The 23,642-nt window shown below is 60.5% G+C and overlaps 1 protein-coding gene across 2 annotated transcripts in view; it reads right to left on the bottom strand.

The window, feature by feature from the left end:
• Positions 1-503: 503 nt before the first annotated feature.
• The window catches only part of TMEM104 (transmembrane protein 104), a 57,700-nt gene continuing 34,561 nt past the window's right edge, over positions 504-23,642 (bottom strand). For both annotated transcript variants that reach the window (XM_004275446.4, XM_033438429.2), the window contains exons 9-10: positions 17,625-17,718; positions 504-3,199 (exon numbers count right to left, since the gene is read on the bottom strand). In XM_004275446.4, the coding sequence (XP_004275494.2) occupies positions 2,439-3,199; positions 17,625-17,718 (855 nt within the window). In that variant the 3' untranslated portion in view covers positions 504-2,438. The remainder of the gene's footprint in view (positions 3,200-17,624; positions 17,719-23,642) is intronic.

Here is a 23,642-nt window from a genome sequence, read left to right as displayed (position 1 = left end):
GCATCCTCTTCTGGCTTCCCCACCACAGACCACAGGGCCCATCGGTAGAACGGAAACCATGACGCAACTGGCCCACCTCCGCAAGCTGATGTAAAAACTCACAGGCGAATGTGCTGCATGGGCAAGGTGAACAAGCCTCACCTGGGAACGTCTAGCTGTCAGGGTCCCCGCGCCCCCTCCCTCAGGCCATCAGCAGTAGAGAGGAAGCTGACCCCATCTGACCTCTAGCACGACAGACAGCAGGCAAACACCAAGGAGCAAAGGAACCCAGTGACGTGGTCACCTCCGGCCAATTCCTTCCAGGACTGTGGTTGCCCAGCTCGGAGGCGGAGGGGAATGCAGCCATCCGGCTCCACTGCTGTGTGCCTCCAGACTGCCCCATAAATCAAACTGGCTTTACCACGCTAGTAAATTTGTGTCCAAAATTTGGATTGGAACCTGAGGCGGCGGGATGATTTAATTTGCTTTGTCCTTAAGCAAGAGGTAATGTAATTAGAGAAGGGTAAGTACAGATGTTTTAATTTTCAGCAAACATTCCGGCAGCTTCCGGCGGGGGTCCGTGCCACGGGGGGCGGGGCCTCGTGGAGGCCCCCCCGGCCCCGCCCACCCCGCAAGGCCTCCTGGGAAGCAGCCACGATGGCAAATGCGGAAGAGGCATCCTTCTCTCACGAGGGTGGAAAAATAACAATACGCCGGATGAGCTGTGAGAACTGAAGATGTGCGGCAAAAGAGAGACAGCAGATCGCGGCCGATTATGACACGGGACTCTCACAGGCCGGGGCTGCCAGGGGGCCATAGGGGAGGGCTGGGGCTGCCTGCGGACTCCCCGTGTTCTTGCAAATCCCATGTCCCCCTGCCCTGAGACCACCGTGGGCCCCAGGAGACCTGGCGTCCTCGCTCTGTCCAAAGTTCGATGACGGTGAGATGCAGGGGGGAGGCTGCAAGGGGTTCCCTGGAGAGCGGAGCAAGGCACTGAAATCAGCGGAGGGAGGGGGAAGGGCCGAGACCCCACCCCAGAGGCTGCTCCTGGCCCAGCTGCTGTGGGCTCCAGGACAAGTGGGCTTAGGCCCAGGGCCGGGGCCACACGAGGGAGGGTCAGGAGGAGCCCCCAGGCCCTGACGCAGGAGAAGGCACATTGAAAATGCAGAGTTCTTTAGGGTCGCATGTGTCTCCGAGGAAGGCTGGCCCAGCAGGTGCATGCACGATTGTTGGGGGTGAGGGGAGCACGTGGAGCTGGTGACGTGCCCGGGAACCTGGCTCTCCTTCCATGGGAATGGTGGCCGGGGCCCCGTCTCACCCCACAGCGCCCAAGGGACATGGAGAGCGTGGACGCTGAGCGCGCACAGCTCGGCTCCAAAGGGAGCCGCCGTTAGTGCTGGAGCGGGGGCAGGGCCGGGCGCTCCCGCAGCTGCGCTTTACTCAGACGGAAATGTAGATGGTTAGGGTTTTGCTAGAGTCTGTGTATGGGTTCTAAGGGTTTTTTCTGTAAGGTAAGCGCTTCTGCTCCATGTGCTGGGGGGCAGGCCCGACCTCTCTCACAGGGTGGGAACTACGGGCTCCATGCCCGGGGTGCTCCCAGGCCACTGTGGTGACAGCTGGGGGTAGCTCCCCTCTGGTGGCCCTTGTACGCTGCTCCCCCCCGCCCCCCCCGCAGGAAGCCCGAGGCTCCCTTTCAGGGGTCGAGAGCTCTGGGCTTTAAACCCCGTGCGTGGGCTGCTGTGCCCGTGCGGAAAGGCTGCTCCCACCCGCTGCTCCGGAGTCATCATGGGCTCCGAAGCCCAGGACAGGAGCTGGCGCCCACAGCAGGGCCCTCCCAGCTCTGGTCTGGGGACCCTGGTGCCAAGTAGCACTTATGGTCCTTGTTGTCAGCTGGCCAGGCACTCCCCTAGGAGAGGCCCTCGGCACCTCCAGGCCCGGTGGGAAGGTGAGCGCTGCCAGGCCCAGTGGAGAGGAGGGGTAGGGCCTGGGGTTGCCCTAATGGAGATTTCCCAGACAGGGATGCGGGAGGGACTGGGAGAGCGGGGTAAGGGGTGGGGGGGACACGTGTCTGGCATAAATAGTGGCAGTGCCAGCACTGCGTCTCCACCCTTCCGGGGGAAGAGCCCGCCCTGGTGGTGGAGTGTGTGAAAGCAGAGGGCTCGATCCCAGTAACCAGTCCTAGAATCTAGGAGCAGCCGTGTGCCCGGTTGTGGGACTCGGCTGGCTGGGGGCAGCCCCAGCAGGAGGACCTGGAGGAGGGTGACCCCGGCAAGTGAGGCGAGGTGCAGACTGTGCGGAATCCTGGGTGGGGGAGCCCCCCAGCTGGAGGCGTGGAGGGTACCCTCCAAGAGCCCGGGCCTTGCCTGCCCCACGGACACCTGGGAGGCAACTAGCCCTTGGCTCTGCCAGCGGGGAGGGCGGGGGGCCCCACCCCTCTCGTCACCAGACTTGTCCTGCCATCAGAGCTTAGTCTCGCTGAGGACGATGTTGGCGGTGACAAAGAAGAAGCAGGAGAAAGCCCAGAGCAGCACAAAGCCCACCCAGAAGGTGCGGCGGAAAGGGGACCCGTGCTTGTTGACGGTCCCGTAGCCGAAGGCCAGCTGGGTGTCCTTGCGGCAGAGGTACACCAAGAAGGCGGGGATGACGTACTGGATGCCCGTGCCCGCGTAGGCCCCCGTGATGCCCACCAGGGACTCCAGGTCGTGTGTGCAGAAGGCCACCAGCACAGGGGGCAGCAGGGTGATGGTGGGGAACACCACGTGGTCCACCACCCAGGGGTATGTGCCCCCCTCTCGGTGGAAAAGCGTCTTCCAGTTGTTGCGCAGGGTCACGGCGATGATGGGGAAGTTGGTGCTGATGGTGAAGACGGGGAAGAGGCCCAGGAAGAAGCGCACGGCGGCCAGGCTCACGACGTCGCAGCGCGCAAAGTTGAGGGTGTACATGTCCAGGAGGCTGTCACCGCGGAAGCAGAAGATGGCGGTGAAGGAGAGGAGGCCGTAGAAAGCCAGGATCAGCACGTAGTCCAGGAAGACCAGGCGTGTGAGGTGGCGCTTGGAGGAGATGGGGGTGATGAGGGACGGCAGGGAGTGCTGGCTCATGAAGGAGTAGATGCACACGCCGAACAGGTTCCGGACGCCGGAGAAGTCGGCCAGCGGCGGGCGCCCCTCCCCACGCCCATGCGCGATGCGCACCAGGGCCAGCACGATCATGATGGCGAAAGCTGGAAACAGGACGGGAGTGAGCCAGGGAAGGAGGGGCAGCCCTACCTGGGCCAGTCTCTGGTCTGGGGGCGCCTGCCGAGGGACCCGAGACCCATGAGAGAGAACCTGCGGGTTCTGCTAGCGTCTGTGGATGGGTTCTAAGGGTTAAATTCCTGTGGCCGTGAGGGTCACACTCTGGGGCAGGTCAGCAGTGGCCGCTGCTGCTGGGGACATGCCGTGCACACCCCACACCAGCAGGTGAGGGAAGGTGTCTGGGGGTGAGGGCCGGGCATGATGGGGGCTGCGCGGGGAGATCGGCAGCAGAGTCCCCTGCTGTCTTCTCAGAGGAGCGCAGGCTCCTGGCCAGGCGCTTCCCGGCTCCCTTCCCGGCCCCAGGGGTCTGGGGGTTGGGGGGCTTCCTGCCAGCTTCCTGACTCTCCTTTGGTTTCAAGAATGTGTGTCTGAGGAGCAGGGGTGGAGGCACGGAGCACTTGGGAGGAGGTGTCCTCCTGGGCCAGGGCATCTGCCAGGGACAGCTAAGGGGCGGCAGTGAAGAGTGCGGGCAGCCCTGAGCGGAGGCGGGCACCCAGGGGCCAACACCAGGAAGGAAGGTACCTGGGCTCACTCGAGGGAAGAAATGGCACCAAAGCTCAAGGATCGTGGGAGCTGAGTCCAAGGCTGGAGGCCAAGGGCATGTGGCTCTGTTCTCCTGGGCCTGGTGGCACAGGTAGGAGGCACAGAAGTACAGGGAGTAACTCTGACCTGGCTTCGCTGCAGAAGCGGTAGGGGACCCACGATCTATCTGTTCAGAGCAAAGAGAGCTCCAGGCCAGCTGCACCTCTTACAGCGGCCCTCCTGTGGGTCTCATGCCCAGAGCCGGGCTTCCCAGCCGCTGCTCCCAGCAGACAGACATACTTCCAGATCCAGCAGCCTCTCTCTGAGTCTCTGGCTTCTTGCATCTGTTATCCAGATCTCCCAGAACTGCCACCCTTAGCCACTCGGCACACGCAGGGACCACCAGTGTCCCTGTCTCCAGTGTTGGAGTCCATAAACCGCTGCTGTCTCTGTTCAGACCAGACCTGACAGCCCCTCCAGCCCGGGCCCCCATCGCTCAGGTAAAGCCCACGATGACACCTGACATTTCTCGGGGAGTGACGCAGGCGAGCGTGAAGGAACAGTGGCTGAAGAGACTGCATGCCAGCCCACGGGAAGCTCAGGGCTCCTCCCGAGTGGGAGGCTGGGGGTCTCCCCACTGTCCCCTCGGGCCACGTCATGCCCTCCCCGCTCCCTGGAAGGAAGAGGCCTTTCTTCCAGGATTCACGGGAAGCCAGACCAATGTTTTCCCATAATGACACTCGGAAGTGGGCTCAACGGAAATGTCATCTGTTACTTTTCATCAGAGCTGCTGACACTGCTGGGGACAGGATCGGGGGAGGGGAGCCAGGGAACAGGCCTGTGAAAATTGCCAATAAAGACGATGATTTGTTTCTGATGCTCTCATCCGACTCCGGCCCTGCCGCTGCTGATTCCGAGGGCCCCACGACTGAGGGGTGTCACAAATCCCGCCAGCTGTGGTCAGTCAAGGGGCAAGTGGTGACCCAGTCCCTCCCAGAGGAGCTGCCTCTGGCTGAACCCTCTCGGGCCTGGGACAGGACACCCCGTGAGGGCCTCCCTGTTTCCTCGGGGACACTCAGGACCCCGGCAGTCTGGCTTGTCACATTTCTCAGGGTGGGTGCAGGAGGGGTGTGCGGGCCAGAGATCTGTGTGGCAGAACCGCACCCAGGAAGTGCACTGGGGCAGGGTGTGAGGGCAGCACCTAGGGGAGACGGTGGACGGGGTGGAGGCGGAGTCCCCCGTGTGCCAGGCAGTCTGTCTTGGGCCGGAAAGGGTTACGAGGCAGAGCTGAGCGGGTGGGCCGCCTGCCGATTAGCTGTTCACGAGGCTGCAGCTGACACCTCCGCCAGCAGAGCTGGGCCACCAGGGTCGGGGCAAAGGGGGCAGCTGCCGTAAGACAAGAGCTCAATCCTGTCGTGCCACTAGCGGAGCGTCCCCCGGTGACCCGGCGCTACTCCTGGCCCAGGCCGAGGCCAGCGCGGACTGGCAAAGAGGCAAGTGGGGAAATCCTGTCTGTTGCTCAGCCGCGGGACCCTGGGTCTGGTGGGCGTGGAGGAGGCAGGGAGAAGTCGGCTGTTGGGACATGAGCTCATCACTGCTGCCTGCAGCTGGGATGCTGGCTGAGCTGATGCTTCTCTACTCGTCTCCTCAGCCCTACATCTCCAAGAGGCTGTAAGAAACGCAGGCAGAAACTGGCTCGCTGACTTCAAGGCGAGCTGTCTGGCCAGCCCTGACCGGCAGCTCTGACCTTGAGGGAGGGGTCCTGGCACGAGGGCCGCCCGGCCCTACCCTCTGGACCACAGTCCTCTGCTCCCGGCCCTTCCCTCCACGCATTGCCGGGGCAGCAGAGTTCAACAGCCATCTCCTAGATTGATCGTCCCGTCCCCGGGAGGGAGCTGCTCCAAAAACTCATTAGGTCTGATGATAAATGAAGGCGAAATGAGGACGACAGGTTGTGAGCGACAAACGCGGCCAGGAAGTTCGGCGGAGAGCAGGGCTCTCAGTGCACACAGGATGCCCAGGGCTCGGGCGCGGCCACTGGCAGCTCGCGCCACCTGGTCGCGGCCGTGTGGGAGGCGGGGGTGGCCGCTTGGGAGAGGGGGACAGGGCGCGAGCGGTCCTGACGTCTGGGTGAGCAGGCCTCACAGTTCCCCGAGGGCAGGGCGGGCTGAGCTTCTCGCTGAGCCTCACGGGCTGTGCTCAGGGAGCCCACGTGACGGACAGGGTAGCAGTCCGCATCCACCCGCATCCTGCACAGGAGTCATGCTCCAAGGGGTGAGGAGGTGCAGCGAGCTGCCGGGGAGGATGCTGTGGGGGGAGAGGGGAGGGCCCGACACATGTCACACGAGGAGTGGCTGACGGCCTCGGAAGATGCAGCTGCCAGGTGACGTGGGGGATCAGGAGACCTCTTTTTTAATATCTGCGGTAAGAGCCCACGTAAGAACAGCTGCGCTTGTTTTCTGTGGCTCAAGGGGCTCACCAGGACCACTCATTCATTCGTTCATTCGTTCATTCAGCAAGGATGTACTGAGCCCACCGTGCAGACACTATTCTGGGCATCTGGGGATGGCGCTCTGAGCCAGCAGTTACGGTCCTGCAGGCAGTAAAACCCAGTCCAGGGGGCCACCGGGTGGAACTTACAGGACACAAATTACTACCACAGAAAGAACTGCCTAACAGCCACATGAGCTGCGGAGGGGCAGGGGGGCAGATGGGGAGATCCCTGTCTCGGGACGTCCAAGCCCAGGGAAGAAGACCTGGGGGTCACAGGGGAACCGGGCGCCAGAGCCAACTTGGAAGAACCTGTCTGCAGTCCCCCTCGCAGCGCAGGAGGGAAGGAGCAGCCCGATGAGGGTGGCGACAGGGGGTCGGGGCCCCGGGACTTCACCGCTTCCGCCCAGCATATCGACCCACCTGGAGCTGCTCTCCGCTCTCCCCACATGCGCTGCCTTGGGAGGGAGGGAGAGAGACAGGAGGGGAGGCAAGTCCTAATCTCGGTACAAATCCTGAGCCCTGAGGGCACTGCTTAGAGGAGACATCTTTCCCCCTCCTTTTCTGAGGAGGTCAGGTTAAAAGGAAAATCTACACCAGGAACGGCCCTCCAGCACAGGCACGTCCGGGGTGACAGTATCAGGATGGTGGCAGGTCAGTGGGGTCATGTCACTACTAGTTTTCTGTCCTGGGGGCGTCAGCAGCCTCAAGGATGGAGGTCAAGGTCATATTTTATGTCAAGATGCATTCTCACGACATTTAACGAGTCATGCATGAGTTCCCTTGCGCAGTCAGAGGAGAAGCACCGCTGTCCACGGAGGCCCCCTGCTCCTCCCCCCTTCTTTGTGAGCTGGAGTCAGATGAGGAGCCCCAGCTGGGAGCTGTCTTGCCTCACGGCTGTCTGTCTATCTGACCTCAGAGCCTCTCTCCTCTGCAGAGAGTTGGGCCGCTGAGCCGACACCCTCTGAACTCCTGCCAAAGGGTAAAGGTGGTCCAGACTTATAAGGGGATGAGAGTGAAAAGGCAGACGACCGCGAATCTGAACTGCTTCGGCCTCTCCTGTTCCTCCCTTTGCTCTCCCGGACCCCCTCCACCCTGGGGCCTCGGCTGCATAAAGAGGTGAACTGGCCCAGACCTCACAGGAGTCGGAGCTGACTCGTTCTTGGGGCCAAGTGGAGATGGGCAGGGGTCTGGGGTCTGGGTCCGGGGCTCTGGGAGTCCAACCAGTGACCCCAGTATGCCTGTCTTGGGGCTGTGGGTTAAGGCAGAGATCGGAGTGGTCAGAAGCGAGTTCCAGCCTTCGTGCACTGGAACCCAGCCCTGGGTGGGTTGCGCTGGCGCTGGAGAGGGGAGAGTTCCTTCCGGGCCTCTGCCTTGGCCTCTGGGCTGTGGTGGGGCTCTCCCAAGCACTTGGAGTGGCGGTGAGGCTATGCAGAGCTCCGCCTTCCTTACAGAATTCTGGGGTCGGTGTGGGGCTGGCATGAGCCGGGCCACCTGCCTGAGCATCACGGGAGTTGGGGAGCTCGGGCCAAGACTCTCCCTGCCTGGAGGAGGGCAGGGCAGAGCTCTCCCGGGAGCCCCCCGCCCCCGCGCCCCCCATTAGGCTGTCACGCTGACACTGTGATGATGGGACACGGGATCCCTCATGCTGGTTTTACCATTCCGCTCCTTCTCCAAGACTGATTTTGCAATTATGCATGGGCTACCTCTGGGCATGCTGAGTGCCTCTGAGGGCCCTCCTAGCAGGGGGCAGTAAAACCCTCGAGCTCTGAAAGAGAAGCACGTGCAGCTGTGCTGTCCACCAGGGCAGCCATGAGCCACGTGAGGCTCCAGAGTGCCTGAATGCGGCCGGCCCCAAGCGAGCCTTGCTGAAGTCTAAAACGCACACTGGATTTCAGAGACTCAGCGTGAAAAAGGAAGGTAACCTAGCTCATTCATCATTTTCTCATATTGGTTCCATGTTGAAAAGGTATTTTTGATATCTTAGGTTGGATAAGCATATTATTAAAATTAATTAAATGATCAGATGTGACTGCCACAAAATTGAAAAGTCCCCAGTTGGCTCGCATTATATTTTGATGGGGCAACGTGGGTTTACTGTGACCGTGTGCTCCGTGGCGGTGTGTGAGGGAAGCACCTGACCTGTTGGGAATCAGAAAGCTCTCTGCCTCCTGCCCCCAACCTCGGCCCAGGTCTCCTCACTGTAACCCTCGGTCACCTGCCCTGATCTGCACGAGACACTTGAAACCTAGGCCCGAGGTGTGATACTGGACCAGTCTTTAAAGAGCTAAAGGGAAAATAGGCTATCAGTTCCCCGGGCTGTGCCCACCAGGGCGACCTGCCCTACAGAGGGAAGGCACTGCTGGGTGGGGCTGGGCAAGTGGCCTGTGGTCCTGGGTCATCGAGTCAGAGGGACATTCTGGTGGGAGTTCGAGCTGGAACAGAGCTTCTCTGGAACACAGGAGGGCTCTGCCCGGTGGCCCGTGCCCGGCCCTGACCCCTGCTGTGTCCTCTGCAGGCACTGGAAGGAACACAGCTGTCACGGAGGAGGGGGACACATGTCCACTAAGGCCAGGTCCCTCATCCTTAATCCCTGAGGGCCCCGGAGCACACATATATGTGAAGCTGTGATTAACAGCCAACGGCGAAGCTGACGGACTCCTCCCAGTGGAGCCCCGGGGCCCGTGCCAGCAGCCCCGGGCCCTCCCCACAAGCCAGCACCGCGGCATGCCTCGCCCGGGTGGGCCTGCCTCCTGGGGAGCCGCCTGACCCCCTGAGCTCTGGACCGGCCCTGATGCTGACCCCAGACACCTTACTGTTTTCGGAGCCCTGTAGGTGGCTCTGCTCTGACACGTGTGAGGTGGAGGCCACCTGTCAAGGCGGCTGTCAGGAGGACGGCGCTCTCTTCTCCAAAAAGGGGATCAACATGCCAGGGGTGATGCTAATGAATGGCCGTGGGTGCCCATCCCGGCTCAGGCACTGGCGCTCCAGGCTGGGAGCTGGATCCGGGGGAGGATCCGGCACCAGCTTCCTTCTTCACCACCGCACTGTCCTCAGAGGCGCTGGGGCATGCATGTGTCTCTCCTTAGGCTGGGTCATCAGAGCTGGGCCAGGGCCTCCCGAGATTCAGGAGAGCTGGGAGGAACTGACAGGGTAACGTCAGCCTGAGCTGAGAACCACTGAAGACCAAGCAGTTGCTCGGCCCTAGAAGTGGGCGCAGGCGGCTGTGTAACCATTCCTTAAAGAACAGGACCGACTGTGAACAGAGAGCCATTGGGCAGGCCCACAAGACCCATAGGCCAGGGGTGTGAGTGGCAGCTCACCTCGTGAAGCTCTAACGCCTTGGAAAGAGCAGGAGAGAGGGAGAGAGGTGGCCGCTGCCCTTCTTCTAAACAAGCTTAAGTTCTCAAGTTACTCTGGGCTCAACTCCTGATTCTGCCACCGAACTGTGTGATCCTGGGGCAGTCACTCAACTTCTCAGTGCCCCTGTTCCGTCACCTTTAAAAAGGGGGATGCTCGCGGGTGCTGGGAGGATGGAATAAGCTGGTACAATAAAGAACAGGGGCAGGGCCTGGCCCACAGCAGTCGCTCAGAAACGCGTCAGTCCCTTTTATTGTCGCAAAAACCTGACTTCCCACCCGGAAAGCCCAGGCAAGCAGGAAAACTTGTCAATACCGAGTTCTCCCCTAATTCTCCTTTTGCTCCAAGGAGGGTACTGGGGTCATCCTCGTGACCCCAGCCGGTTGGACCCGCTGCCATGACCCTTCCCTGCTGAGCGTCTCTGGCCCAGGGGTCAGCTAGTCTTTGGGGCTCTGGGGGTCAGGAGGACCCCGGGCAGGCTGCTCATATCTGCTCTGTGAATCAGAGACACCTCCTCTCCCTCCACTGAAGGCCACACAGGGCTAAGCCGTCCCCTCCACCTGTCATCTGGGGGGAGTCGGCACGCGCTCTCTGTAGGGGGCTGGGCGAGACCGGAAAGGAATTCTGTTCGGGTTCTTTGGTGCTCACGTTCACCCATCCTTCCTCTGTCACCACCCTCCCACCTGAGCACAGGCTGTGGTCGGGGTGGGGCCTCCTTTCATGCTCTGAGAAGACAGGACACACTCCATCTCTGGCTGGGAGGGGCTCCCTCTGGGGAGACGGGGAAGCTCCCCGTGCAGATGCACTCGGCTCCAGAAGCATCTTGGCCCTGGGTCGCATTTCACGTCAGGCCGATGAGACATTCTGTGATTGCTGCCCTTGCAGAAAAAGTCACCTGGGTTTCCACCGAAGGGAGGGAATTTAAAGCCAATCGGACTACCTTCCCAGGCAGGGTCACCCCCGTGGTTTCTGGAGGATTCTAGCTCTGTAGCTGCTATCGTCGTCATCATCATCATCATGGAGGCAGAAGAGAAGGATGTTTACATAATCAACTTACGGGACTGAGATTCTACTCCAGAAGGACTCAGGGCAAAGCCTCCCCGCCTCCAAGTGTGTCAGGAGGCGCAGGTCGTTGATAAAGGGCAGGTATTTGAGTCTCTGAAGCAATCAAGTCTCAAGTACGAGATCAAGAGTTCTGGCCTTTTCATCCTTCAACCTTCCACACTCTCAAGGCACGGCAAGCGGCGCCTGGGGCAGCAGGCTCTCGGTTCCTCATTCTTAAGCTGTCAGAGCCACAGCTCCATTTGTCATCGCTGGGAAAGCGCACCCGATGGCCCTCTGGCTGCTGGTGGACTAATCTCCTTCCCAGAGACTGGAAATATAAAACTTCCACACTGTCACCTTTCCTGAAGCTCAGTCCTTTCTTAACCCTTTCTTCTTGCCACTGTCCCCGTCTTCTGATTCGTATGTCGAAGCCCGAATCCTCAATGTGACTGTATTTGGGGACAGGGCCTCTAGAGAGGCATTACAGGTTAGATGAAGTCGTAAGGGCGGACCCTAATCTGATGGGATATGTGAGCTTTTAAGAAGAGAAAGAGACACCAGAGTACGTGCTCTCTCTCTGCACACACGGAGGAAAAGCCATGTGAGGACATGGTGAGAAGGCGGCCGTCTACAAGCCAGGGAGGGAGGCCTCACCGGAAACCAACCCTGACAGCACCTTGATCTTGGGCTTCTAGCCCCCAGCGCTGAAAAATTACATTTCTGCTGTTTAAGCCACCCAGCCCATGGTATTTTACAGTAGCCTGAGCTAAGACAGCTGTTATGCAGTGGCTGGATGCCGAGAGAAAACAGGAAGGCGAGGAAGAGGAGAGGCAGTATCGTGACAGGGGCGTTGGGTTGCCCTGGTCTGAATGTAAACCCCGGAGCTCCAGGGTTGCCCTGGGCCACACTAGCTCTGTAGACCGATATGGCCACCTGACCTGGCTGCCTGCCTGGGGTTCACCCTGGCTCGTGTGCAGCCTGATTCCGAGCAGAGGCGAAACTGTAACCATCAGTGTCCGTCAGACACCTCGCCCTGCGTGGGCCTCACCCTCCCTTCCTTTGCCAGAGTCCAGGCAGCTGGACTGCTAACCTCCTGGCGGAACAGGAGTCCCTGCCTGATGGCCGGGCCAGCACATATGTCAGCCACACGCAGAGCAGAGCTGCTGACAACAGAGGCCACTCAGAGGGGAGGTGCGGCCGGGAGAGCCACGGCCTCTGCTTGGGGCCCAGCGGAGCTCTCAGGTCAGTCCTGCCGCTAATGAAAGGGGTCACTTGGCGACATGTGGCTGGCCCTTCAGCAGACTTTGATTAGGTGTCCGCTCGACCCTGAAAGCCTTAAGACAGAACCCTCCAGTCCCTCTTCTTTCAACTGACCTTTGAGTCTGCAGAGAGGACTTTCAGAAAACCAAGAATAAAATAAGACTAAAATGAAACGTACATAAAAAGGTTTTCCTGGATTCCCTCCACTGGCTGTGTAACGAGGGAAAGCCGGACCCTTAGTGGCCCAGGAGAGCCCTGGACAGTGGCCCAGAGAGAGGGTAGGTAGGGCAGCAGCAAAGGCTCAGGACAAAGGCTGGCTGGAAGGTCAGAGGGGGGCCCATGTGCTACCGTCCTTAGGGAGCGGGGGTCCTTCCTGGCCCCCCGAGGAGCACCAGTTGAGAGTGAGGGGACAGCAGTGAGTGACCCTGAAGGAATTCAAACGCTGAGCTGGCTTGCTGAGCCAACAGGATGTGGGGAACAGATGGCTCAGACGTAGAAGACCCCTGGCTGCTGGTGGTGACAGATCAGGGCAGTCCCACCAGGAGACACTCAGCTGAGATCAGTCATAGATCTGCGGGGGAGGAGGCCACACGGCCACAGATCATTCTGGGGACAGGTAAAGCCTGAGCCCTTATGTTCCCAGGTGATGGTCTCCTCCTGGGGACCTTCTGCCACTCGGGCTACCACCACCGGGTCCCACCCCTCCCTGCTGGCTCGGTCTGGAAGACAAATCTGGGGCACCAGCCAGGGAAGGTGGGGCACGCGGGGCCAAGACAATTCACGAGGCAGGCTCAAGTTTCTCCACCAACAGTCGGGGAGGACGGCGCCTGACCCACTTTGAAGGGAGCACAGAGATGGGAATAACGTGCGTGGTGCTCTGAATACACGATCGGAGGGAAGGCAGCCCTGCGGGTCCCTGACAACCCAGACCGAAGAGGGCTGCCCTGAGCCAGAGCTGCCTTTATTAGAAAGAATCGTTTTTTTTAACACCACCAAATGGGGAGCCCCGAGCCGAGCCAGCTGTTCACGTCCCCGAGTGGGAGGCGTCTGCGGGGGCGGGGGTGGGGGGCTGGCAACGGGAGTGAAGTGATGGTGCTGCCGCAGCCCCTTCCAGCCCGAGAGCTCCCTGCTGGGCGGCCCAGGTAGAACAGTCCACAGCGGCCCATTTCGTGGTTTAGGGCTCCAGGCTCTGGTGCCACCGCTGCTGGGCCTGTGGACATGAAGGACAGCACGGTTGTCAGCGTCTCCTAAGTGTCCCTGGTCGACCTACAGCTGACAGTGAGAGCTGGGAGTCAGGAGGAAGCCCAGCCTCTCTGTGAGGTGGGCCTGCGTCTCATTTGTCTTGGGCTCAGGCTTCCTTGAAGACGATGGGGGTGGAGGCTGGTGGGGGCAGGGAGGCTCCCCGCCCGGTGTTCCCCAGGTACACACAGTGCTGAGGCAGGTACACACATACGGAGGCAGCCGGCGATGCTTCAAGGTCTCTCCGGGGACCATCCAGCGACACAGCTCTTTCTGCGGGTGGCTTGGGCCCCGTCTCTGATCTCCGGGCCAGCCCCAAGGGAGGCTCGCTCTGAGGCCGCTCCCAGGACGCAGTGGCCGGAGACGCCAATGGCAGGGACGCGCACGGGGCTGGCGTCTGGCTGCTGACCCGCTGCTGAGTGCTCTGCCAATAGTGCTTTTCACACAGTCCCAATTCATCTTCCGGCCTTCGCCACCGCCCGACAGGGAGCCTGGCCCGTCAGCGCACACCGGCGACGGATACCGGCCGACCTGTGCACCCGGGCCGGAGCCGAGTCTTCAGGAACCAGTGGACGGCACGGGGGGCAGGTCAGGGAGTCTGCTGAGGCCTGAACAAGCTTCACCTGCCGGGACGGCGACCGATCACTCTCGTCCACACAAATTCAGGGGCATTTGCAAACCGGGTCTCCCAGACTCGGCAGCCTGGTCTCCCCAGAACTTATCTGAGCAGCAAAAGACACGAATCGATGCTGGCGCGCGTCAGACATGTTCTGACGTTTTCCCGACAAGCGGCTCTTTGCAACGGCCATCCAACTTTTAGGTGCCGTCCTGGCAGCACCAGGGGCTTCTGGCGGAGGGCATGGTGAACACCCTGGAGGAACCAGCTTAAAGGCGTCCCCGTTTGTCTGGAGCTCCAGGGACCCCTGCTCGGGGTGGGATCCCTGCAAGTCTGCCCCAGCCTCATTTCAACAGATGGCAGAACAAATTCCTAATTACGCACAAGAACATTTCCGGCTGGCTCAGCACGTTTATTCATGATTTTCCGGTCCCTTTGGTGCTCATTCTTCCCTTTTGTCATCCTAGAACCCAAGCCAGCTTATTGCCACCCTGAGCTCCCCGCTCGGCTCTCTTGGACAGTCTGGGCCCTAATCTGGGCGGCGGGAAGAGGCAGGGTGCGTGGGAAGGAGGGAGGTCGAGGGGGGGGCACGGCCGCACAGCTGCCGTTCAGAAGCAAAATGAAGAGGGAGCTCATTGCAAACTGACAACTTGGCGCAAACTTGAGAGGGCTAACGGGGCCTTGGTGCTCACTGCCTTTGGAGGAGTTCTAGAAAAATCACCTGGGGTCAGCTGGGGCCAGAGGAAACACCCCCCTGGGACGTCCCGTGGGCGGGGCGCGCTCCCTCCCACAGCGGGGCTGCCTGGGGGCTCCCCGGATTCCACAATCTCCACTCCCTGCCCCCCCTCCTGCTGCCGCTTGCTGCCTGGGGTCAGGACCAGGGAAACTCCTTCCACCAGGTCTACAGAGGAAAACGCCCAGGTGTCTCCACCGCCCCAGGCTGGGAACTGAACCCCGGGTTCAACTACATGTTAGAGAGTTGACGTCACTGGCCGATTTGTCTTCCACTTGAGAGGACTTTGTGTCAGAGACGGGTCTACTTCCCAAGCCCAGAGGCCTGAGTCCCTCACGGAGACAAACGACTGGCCTGTGCCGTCACCCACTGCAGCTGTCACCCACGGGAGCGCCTCGGGGAGAAGGTTCGCAGAGAGGCTACTGCCGCTTCATTATCTCAAGGATCAGAGGAAGAAAAGAGGCGAGTGACTTGCAGAGACAGCCATGTCACCACCAAGACACGAGCGCGGATGACCTTCACGGGCTGGTCTCCACCTGGCACCCTCTCTCAAGGCCACGGCCGCCTGGCTCTGTCGCACTGCAAGGGCTGCCACCGAGGGCCCATGAAGTTGCAGGTGGGAGACCAGAGGAGTCCCCCTGCAGTCCCCTTGCTGCCCTGTGGGAGGGGGGCTCTGGCTGGGAGGAGAGGCAGGATGGGGTCACCGGGGGCCAGGGTGGACTGTGCCATGGGAAAGAGCAGCTGAATTTCTAAAGCAACTGAGCCGCAGGTGACACTCCGCGAGCCCGGTTCTGGAGGACGAGGAAGAGAACTCCAACCGCAGAAGCAGGAGGGGCCGCTCGAGGGGCCTGAGGACGCTGTGGCCAGCGAGCAACGGGAGCTCGGGGCCACCTCTGCGGGCAGGAGCTGGGTCTGACCTGAGCCTGGGGGCACCTGGCATCCTGTGCCCAGACAGTCGCTCTCTATTTACCGTCAGCCTCCTCCACTCCCTCTTACAACCTTCTCCCTTTTAACAAATGCATCGCTCACCAGATGCCTCGTGCTAAACGGGCCCCAGGTGCTATAGAAGCCATTAACTGTCATTATCCAGGCGGCTCCCGGCGTGGGCTGACCGGGAATCCGTCATGTCAGCTACAGAATGTCGTCCCCTCCACCCCCCGCGCCCTGCTCTGTCCCCCCGACGACGGAACCAGCGCTTAACGAGCCCCTTCCACTGCTGATGTGGCAGGTCAAGGACAGCCAAGCCCGAGCCGGGCAGGGGCCAGACCTCCAGGACTTGGGGACCCGACTTAGGGACCGGAGGAGTTGGGGCAACAGAGTTGGGCCAGGGAGCGAGGAGGGAGACGGTTTTCTCCAAATACAGCTTACCGAGAGAAAACTTTTCCTTCTGGAGGTCACCGGGACTTTCAAATACTTCCTATAAGCGGACTTACAAGGAGAAGATTGGACGGCCAGTAATTGTGATCCCAATTTTTGGGCACAACCCCTCCTGGTACCCACGGAGGCTCCCTTCCAGCTTCCTACCCCGGAGCTAGCGTGATCCTTACGTTCTAAGGAAGGAGTTTGCGTTTTTTCCCCAGGTGGTCATGTTAGTTTAACCCAGGGCTTTGGAGCTTGTGAATGAAATCTGGGAAGAGCAGCCTATAGGGTCAGACCAACTGGGTGGGGCCGACAAGGACGCCTGCTGCATCCAGGTGTTCCCTCGTCTCAGCTGGACGGTGAAGGGCAGCTCATCGAGCTACAGAGGCCCCAGAGCTCACACACCAGATGGCTCAGTCCTGCTCTCATTTCCTTGCAGGAAGGACCAAGAGTGGGAAGAAGCTACAGGCTGTCGAGTCTGGCTCAAGACAAGGCACTGGCAGACGTCCCCTCAGGGTGGAGCAGGGGCCTTCCCCCTTTGGGAGCTCCTGGGCTGGAGGCTGCCTGCCCCGTCCTCGAGGTGCAGCGCCTGCCTCTGCAGGGGAGGGGCTGGGCTGGACGGCCTGGCACCTTCCAAATGGAGGTGCACCGGGACTCCTGGGATGCAGCGGCTCCTTACGCTGGGATCCTGGAACCCTGGAGTGAGGGGGAGCCGGGGGCCTGAAGGTGCCAGACTTGCTGGAGACCGTCTGGATCAGAAACTGTCCTGAGCTCGTCACGATCCAGTGCCGGGTGCCAGCACGGAATACCGAGCGACGTGCACCCCGAGTCCTGATCAGGGCGGGTGCAGCAGCGACGGCAGCCGGGCCAGAGGGTCAGGAGCGACGCCTCCCAACCTCGGGTTCCTTGGGAACCTCTGTGCTGATGGGCAGGGGGGATCCTGGGGAGCACCCCGCGGGGGTCCTGGGGGCCGGGCAGACCCCCTCTGCCAGGCCCGTCAGCCACAACAGCATCAGCATCTTTGTTTTTAGACCAAAGCAGGCGCGCAACTGATCCCAGAGCGCCTGCCGGTGGGGGGGGAGCAGCGACCGCACACCCTCCGGTCACGGGTCCAGGTGGGTCAGCAGCCTGGCCCTTCCGGGTGGCTGGCAGGACAGTGTCGGGGGTGACCAAGCTCCTGGCCGCAGACCTGGTATGGGGGAGAAGCCCCCAAGCTCCCCTGAGGATGGTGGCGCTCTCGCTCAGCAGGGCGTCAGACAGTTGGAAGGTACTACAGATGGGGTGTCTCTTCCCGCCCTGGTGGCCGGGGACGCAGAGGTGGCCGCCATGGCCCACGGGGTTCTATGGCTGTGCCACACGGTGCGCCCAAGAGAGCAAAGAGCAGGCTTCTCCCCCGCCCTGAAGGGGGCTGAGCCTGACCCAGGCCCCCAGGAGCCCCGGAGCCCACCTGTGGGTTGCAGGCGGACCCAGCACCCTCGGAATCAGCAGTCCAGGGCTGAGCCCCGCCTCTGCTCGCATTACGGGACCTTGAAGTGGCTTCTCTTTTTTGGTACTAGATTTCCCTACCAGTAAAAAGGCACAGAGCACCTGCCGCCTCCTGGCCCGCGGGAGTCCACGGAGGCCCATGCCACGTTGCGGCCCTGGCTGTGAGCTCATGTGGCCGTGGCCCACGTGGCTGAGGACAGGAGGGGAGAAAGGGCGTCAGACCCGAGGTGTTTCTCAGACTCACCGATCCACCTCATCAGCGATGTCAGGATCTGCAGGTACTTGGTCTTCTGGACGTCAAAGAAGGTGAAGGGTCCGAGGAGGAGCGTGAAGACAGCCTGGTGACGAAAACAAGAGTGAGAGGGCACAGAGACTGGGCGCACACGGCACATCGTGTGTGTGGGGAGGGCACACCGTGCACGCAGCCCCCGGCCACCCCAGGGCCGGTCCTAACCCAGGTGTGCACCTGGAACGGCAGAGGCTCCCTGGGGTCAGACAGCATCACCTGGCGAGTTCCCAGGGCCAGGGGTGCAAGGGAAACTCAGAGCTGTGCTTCTCTGCTGTTCCTCACTTACTGCCCTGAGGCTACTTTCTAGGCAAATCCAGGTGACATCCTAGGGACATGGCCCCGTTTGCTTCTCTTCGGCAAGCACTGACTGAAGGGTCGAGGGCCCGGCACTGAGCTGGTGCGAGCGCGAGTTAGGAAGATGAGGCTCCAACACAAACACCAAGCACACCCTGGACCCTCTCGGTTTACTGGGAAGAAAGGACCGGGGGTGGGGGGGACACGCACGGGCCCTGATGACATGGCACAGTGGGAAGGACACCATCCTGGAGGGTTCAGAGGAAAGGATGAATCAGGATGTCGTTCATCAGCAACGTCCTGGACTTCGAGAGACGGGAAAGCCTGGAGAACCACAGCCGGTGGCTCCCAGGGCAAACCCGTCAGAGAAACATCCCGGACCAGGAAAAGCAGGGGCTACCCCAGGGAGCTGGGAGTGGACAGGGGTAGGGGTGGGAGCCCAGCCAGAGGAATGGGAGCTGCTGGCACTGGGCCCCTCGCTACTCTTCCTCTCTGGAGAACAGGGGAAAGCGAGCGTTTACTTAGGAGGAAAAAAGAGAATCCAAACCCTGCCTTAGAGAATTGGTCTGTGGGAAATCTGAACCCGCTTTGCAAAGGAAAACGGGGGTAGACGTGGCACTGTAGACACTGGGGCTGGGAACCGAGGGAAGGCGAGGACCTCCACGCCAAATCGTCTGCTCAGAGAGCAGAGGAATTAGAAGCTGCTGGTTGGAGTTACGATGATGGTACCATTTCCGATCTGCCACTCGGAAGCAGCGGAGGCATCAGACCTTATTAACATTTACACTGTGCCATTTTATCACGTTACTGCTAATGACATTCACCAGAGATGCGGCTGACTGCGCGAGGCCCGAAAGTGGGGAGCGGGGCCCGCTTTGGGGGAGTTGGGTCTGGCCCTGTGATGCGGGTGAATACCTCCTGGCTGCTCCGCCTGGCGGCCAGTCCCTGGCTCCCCCGAGGTGGGCTGAGCCCGTCTCTCCCCTCCCTGCCTGCAAGGAAGGCAGGATGTGGGAGAGGCTGTGACCTCTCATCTAAGTCCATTATCACCGTGAGAATGAATGACAGGAGAGACGAAAGCGCTGCTTAAGGAGAGGTTCTAATTAGCTGGGGTGGGCAGAGCCTCCTGGCAGGCGCCCGGGCTGGGAGACTTCGGGAAGGAGCTTGCTCCTGGGGGCTGACAGCCCTGCTTCTGCTCTGGAAGGAGCAGCGTCTCCATCGGGCGGGGGTGATGGGGGAGGCAGAGGCAAGGGGCTCTCCGGGCAGCCCTCGCCAGTGCCCCTCTGGCCCGAGGACACAGTGAGGTACTGGATCAGAAGCCCTTGGCCGAGCTAGTCTGTATACAGCACCATCAGCAAGTCATTTAGGAAAATTACCACTTAAGGGAAACTTTCCACTGATGAATTTCTCTTTTGAAGGATGGGAGAGGGACACGTCATGTGGAAGAACACGTACAAAGCCGCTTGTCACAAACATTCCCAAACGGCCCTGGCCTGCTAGAAACTGGACTCTGGGGCAGCCGGGCCAGAGGTTGGGGACTTTCACCTCTGACCTGCGACGCCCCCTGCTGAAAACACGGTGCTCCAGCTGTGGGTGCTGGACATTTTCTTGGTGGGTGGCTTATGCGGGAGGTCAGATCTGACCTTGGAAGCCTCAAGACTGGGTTTTCGAAGGTTCCGTTGCTTAAAACCAGGGAGATCACAGAACCAGCCGCAGAGGCAGGTGGGGAATTCTGCTGCTGCGGGCTGCGTGGGGCCTCCTCGCCAAGAGGGAATCCATCTTCATCCACCTCTTCGGCAGACGTTTATCAACATCCTACTATGCACGGGGCCCCGTTTTATATGACCCTGTAGGATGGGACCCCGCTGAGAGCACCCCTCGTCTAAAGGGACTGAGCACACAGACACACTGCCCAGGGTAGAGTCGGAAGCGTACGCAAGGTGCCCACCGAGGGCCGGGGAGCGTGAGTTGAGCTGAGAACGAGGGTCTGCTGCCCTCTTTCAGATCCAGCTCCGGGACAGCAGGTCTGTCCTCAGGGTGGGGACTGGCGGTGAAGGACTCTTTTGGAAGATTCGGACAACAGGCTGTGATATCTGTGGCTGGACGGCGGCTGGGAAGTGCTTTCTTTTTTTCCACTCAGGAGCCCAGACTGAACACAGGGCTCGGGAAGGCGCAGGGCCGACAGCCAAACGGCAGCCTCGCGCGGGTCAGAGCTCACGCAGCGCAGGGAGCCCAGACTGAGACACGGCTCAAGCTGGGGCTAGTTAAGGAACAGGTGTCCTCTGCAAATTAGTTCCTGCCAGACTCAGCCTCCGGGGTGGCGAAGGACAGAGGATCCGGCGGCGGCATGTCTGGCCTCACCGTGGTGTGGACGCGGGGTCTGGGGGACGAAATGGCCCTGGTGGCCCGACGGTCCAGCTGACCAGCCAAGCTTGGCACCTTCTGTTCTCCCTTTTCTTTTACAAAAAGAAGAAATTAAAAGCCGAGAGACGGCCTGTCCTCCTGGGTCTTCTTGTCCAGCCTGTATGACGTTATAAATCACCTGGCTCCCGAGCCATTTCCCAACACCCCAATGCCATTGATCAGTTCAAGTTCGGTCTCGTTCAAGGACTCTGCGAGCCCGACGCATGACAGGAGGTAGGGACACCGACTGCTGTAGCCGAGTGTGCTTCTTTTTTTTCTATAAATTTATTTATTTTATTTATTCATTTTTCGCTGCGTTGGGTCTTCCTTGCTGCGCGTGGGCTTTCTCGAGTTGCGGTGAGTGGGGGCTACTCTTCGTTGCGGTGTGTGGGCTTCTCACTGCAGTGGCTTCTCTTGTTGCGGAGCACGGGCTCTAGGCGCGTGGGCTTCAGTAGTTGTGGCTCGCGGGCTCCAGAGCGCAGGCTCAGTAGTTGCGGCGCACGGGCTTAGTTGCTCCGCGGCATGTGGGGTCTTCCTGGACCAGGGCTCAAACCCATGTCCCCTGCATTGGTGGGTGGATTCTTATCCACTGCACCACCAGGGAAGTCCTGAATGTGTTTCTTTAAAAAAAAAAAAAAAGAACAATTCTTTGGTTTCTAATGAAACCTTCAAACTGGTCACTGGGACTCTGAGACAGACCCGGGAGGGTGCAAACAGGGCCACCCATGTGCCTCTCTCTTCTGGCTGCTGAGTTTAGATGTGCCCTGTGGCAACCCTGCCGGTCCTGACGCACAGGACGCAGCTCACGTCCTCAGGCACGGCCGGCAACGCTTGGCCACGGCTCTTACAGTGTCCCGGTGGCACCATGAACTTGACACGGAGTCTAGAACTCAGTGCTGCCTCTCCGCCCACATCCCCAGGCGGGTTAAGGGCACCACCCACGTCCACCTGCTCCCACTCCGAACTTCCAACTACCCCTGACCCCTTCCTCACTCTGTGCTGATGTCCCATGACCGCTGTAACTTGCTGGCTTAAAACCGCAGGGACGTGTTCTTTGTAGTCCTGGAGGGGACACGGGGAACACGGAGCAAGGGCTCCTAACCCAGCCCGGGAGGGGCCGGGGAGCGGGGGGACACAGGGGTAACAATACATAAAGTAAGAGGAATCAGGTGGGCAGAGGGCTGCGGGCAGTTCAGGACTGGGGAGCTGTCGGGCCCCTTTGTCCCTGTCCTCTCCCTCCTGGGCCCAAGCCAGCTGGTGTCAGGGCCGCCTCCCCACTGTCAGCCCCAACCATACTTCACTTGTGATGAGCGAAGGGCTCATCGCTTCAGACGACAAAGTCCAGTGGCCCCATGATCTGGTGCCGGCTGCCTTTCTCAACCTCGTCTCTGGAGACATCACCCCCGAGAGCCTACGGGCGTGAGTCCCCGACTTGCCCGCCCCCTCCGGCTGCTGGGCCTTTGCTCGGCAAGCTCGTCACACCAGTTCTGCGGGTCAGGGTCCCGCTCAAAAGTCTGCTCCTTCACCCTTGTCTCCTGAGTCCCCTCACTGGAGTGGGCAGAGTTTCCCTGCACATCTGTGTCCCCCATGGGACTGAGCTGACCGGGCACATGCCTAGAGGGTGGGGTGGGCAGGGATGAGCCCGTTTCTCCAGCCTCTGCCAGAAATAAGACCCGGCGACAGGGGAATAAAGACAGTCCTAACCTAACTCCCAGCTCCCGGTCCACCAGAGGCAGGAGTCAGTGTCTGGGAGACGCGAGGAAGGCCAGGGGGGCTGCGCTCCGAGATGCCTGGGACAGGAGGTTCCCTGGACAGGACGGCGGCTTTGCTGAGACTCCGAAGTACAGACGCTCAGGCCCGCACGAGCCGGCTGGCCTCGGGGAACCCAAGGCTCGTCTCCAACTGGAGCCACCGCCTTCCTCTTGGGAAACAGCCGCAGCTACGGGACGGGAGAGAGGAACACACGCTGTGCTGCTTCGGAGAGCACCTTTCAATCAGGGTCCCTTGCTCAGAAGTGCGGAGGCTAAGCTGCGCCCACTGCCCTCGGAGAGGAGAGACCCCCAGTGCAACTCAATCTTGCTTCACACACAGAATGAGCCCGGGATCGGCCATGTGCTACGTCCTTTGCTCAATGGTGCAAAATGAGAAAGCGGGAGCGAGTCAGAATCGGGGCAAAGTAGTAAAGCAGTTTGCTGCCTGTCTCCCCACCCCCAAACTTCTCTGTAAGTTTAGCTGCCCAGAGAATGAAAATGTTAATTTGGTGGGAATCCCAAATTAGACGCCAGGGGACCTGGGTGCCAAGTCTCTGGGCTCCGCCTTCTGCCCGTGCATCTGTCACGTCAGCCTCAGCCCCGTCCTCCCAGCTGCCGCTCCTGTTAACCACCCATCACATCAAAGGGGTCCCGTGATGAGGTCGCTGCCCAGGGCTGCAGACCCCCCGAGCTTCACAAAGTGCTCACACAGGCACGGTCTCACGTCACGCTCACTGCCATCTGTGAGGTCACCAGGTAGCTGACGATGTCTCATTTTACTGACAAGGGGGCGGAGGGACTGGAGAGGTTGGGTGACAGGGTAAGGAAGTGGCAGAGGGGACTGGGGGGTCTCCTGGCCCTCTGCCCCGACCGCTGTGATCCACACACCGCATCCTGTGTGAGGCCGCCTTCCCCTCTGACACCTGCTTTCCCCACATCAAGCTAATTCTCACCCTCATGCCTTAACCCTCGTGATTCCTCCTGCTGGCAAAGAATTTCCTCTCTACCTTCCTTATTCCTATCACCTTTCAAGCCCTGCTCAAGTGCCGGTCTCCCCTGCAAGTTTCTCCAAATGTTTTATTCCTCCCTGGGGGCTCCTGACTGAATCACCGAACGCGCGGTCGGTACCACATCACGTAATCCTTGTAGGTTCTGTGTCGCTCCTTGTTCGTGGGCTGCTTGTGCCACCAGCAGAGGGTAAGCGCCATGATGGCGAGCTCTGCATCTCTCGGCACACGTGAGATGCTCAGTGAGTAAACATTTACAGCATGCACTGAACTTGGTGGAGGAGGTGCCTGACAGAGGCAGGTTTACTCCTGCAGGGCGGGAAGAGACCACCCCAGTCTTGCTGACTCGCCTTGTACCCTCTGTCACGGGCAGCATCCGGGCTGGCAGACCAAGCGGCATGTGGGTATGCAGAAGTCACCCGCTCGCCGGAAAGCAGTTCACTTTGTCAGGGAAGAAGCTCCCTTCCCAGAACAGTTGTGAAATCAACGTGCTCTGATTTAGGAAGAGTGCATGGAAATGG

This window comes from Orcinus orca, chromosome 19 (genome assembly GCF_937001465.1).
Source record: "Orcinus orca chromosome 19, mOrcOrc1.1, whole genome shotgun sequence".
Lineage (NCBI taxonomy): Eukaryota > Metazoa > Chordata > Mammalia > Artiodactyla > Delphinidae > Orcinus > Orcinus orca.
This window is presented reverse-complemented; position numbering and strand designations above follow the sequence as displayed.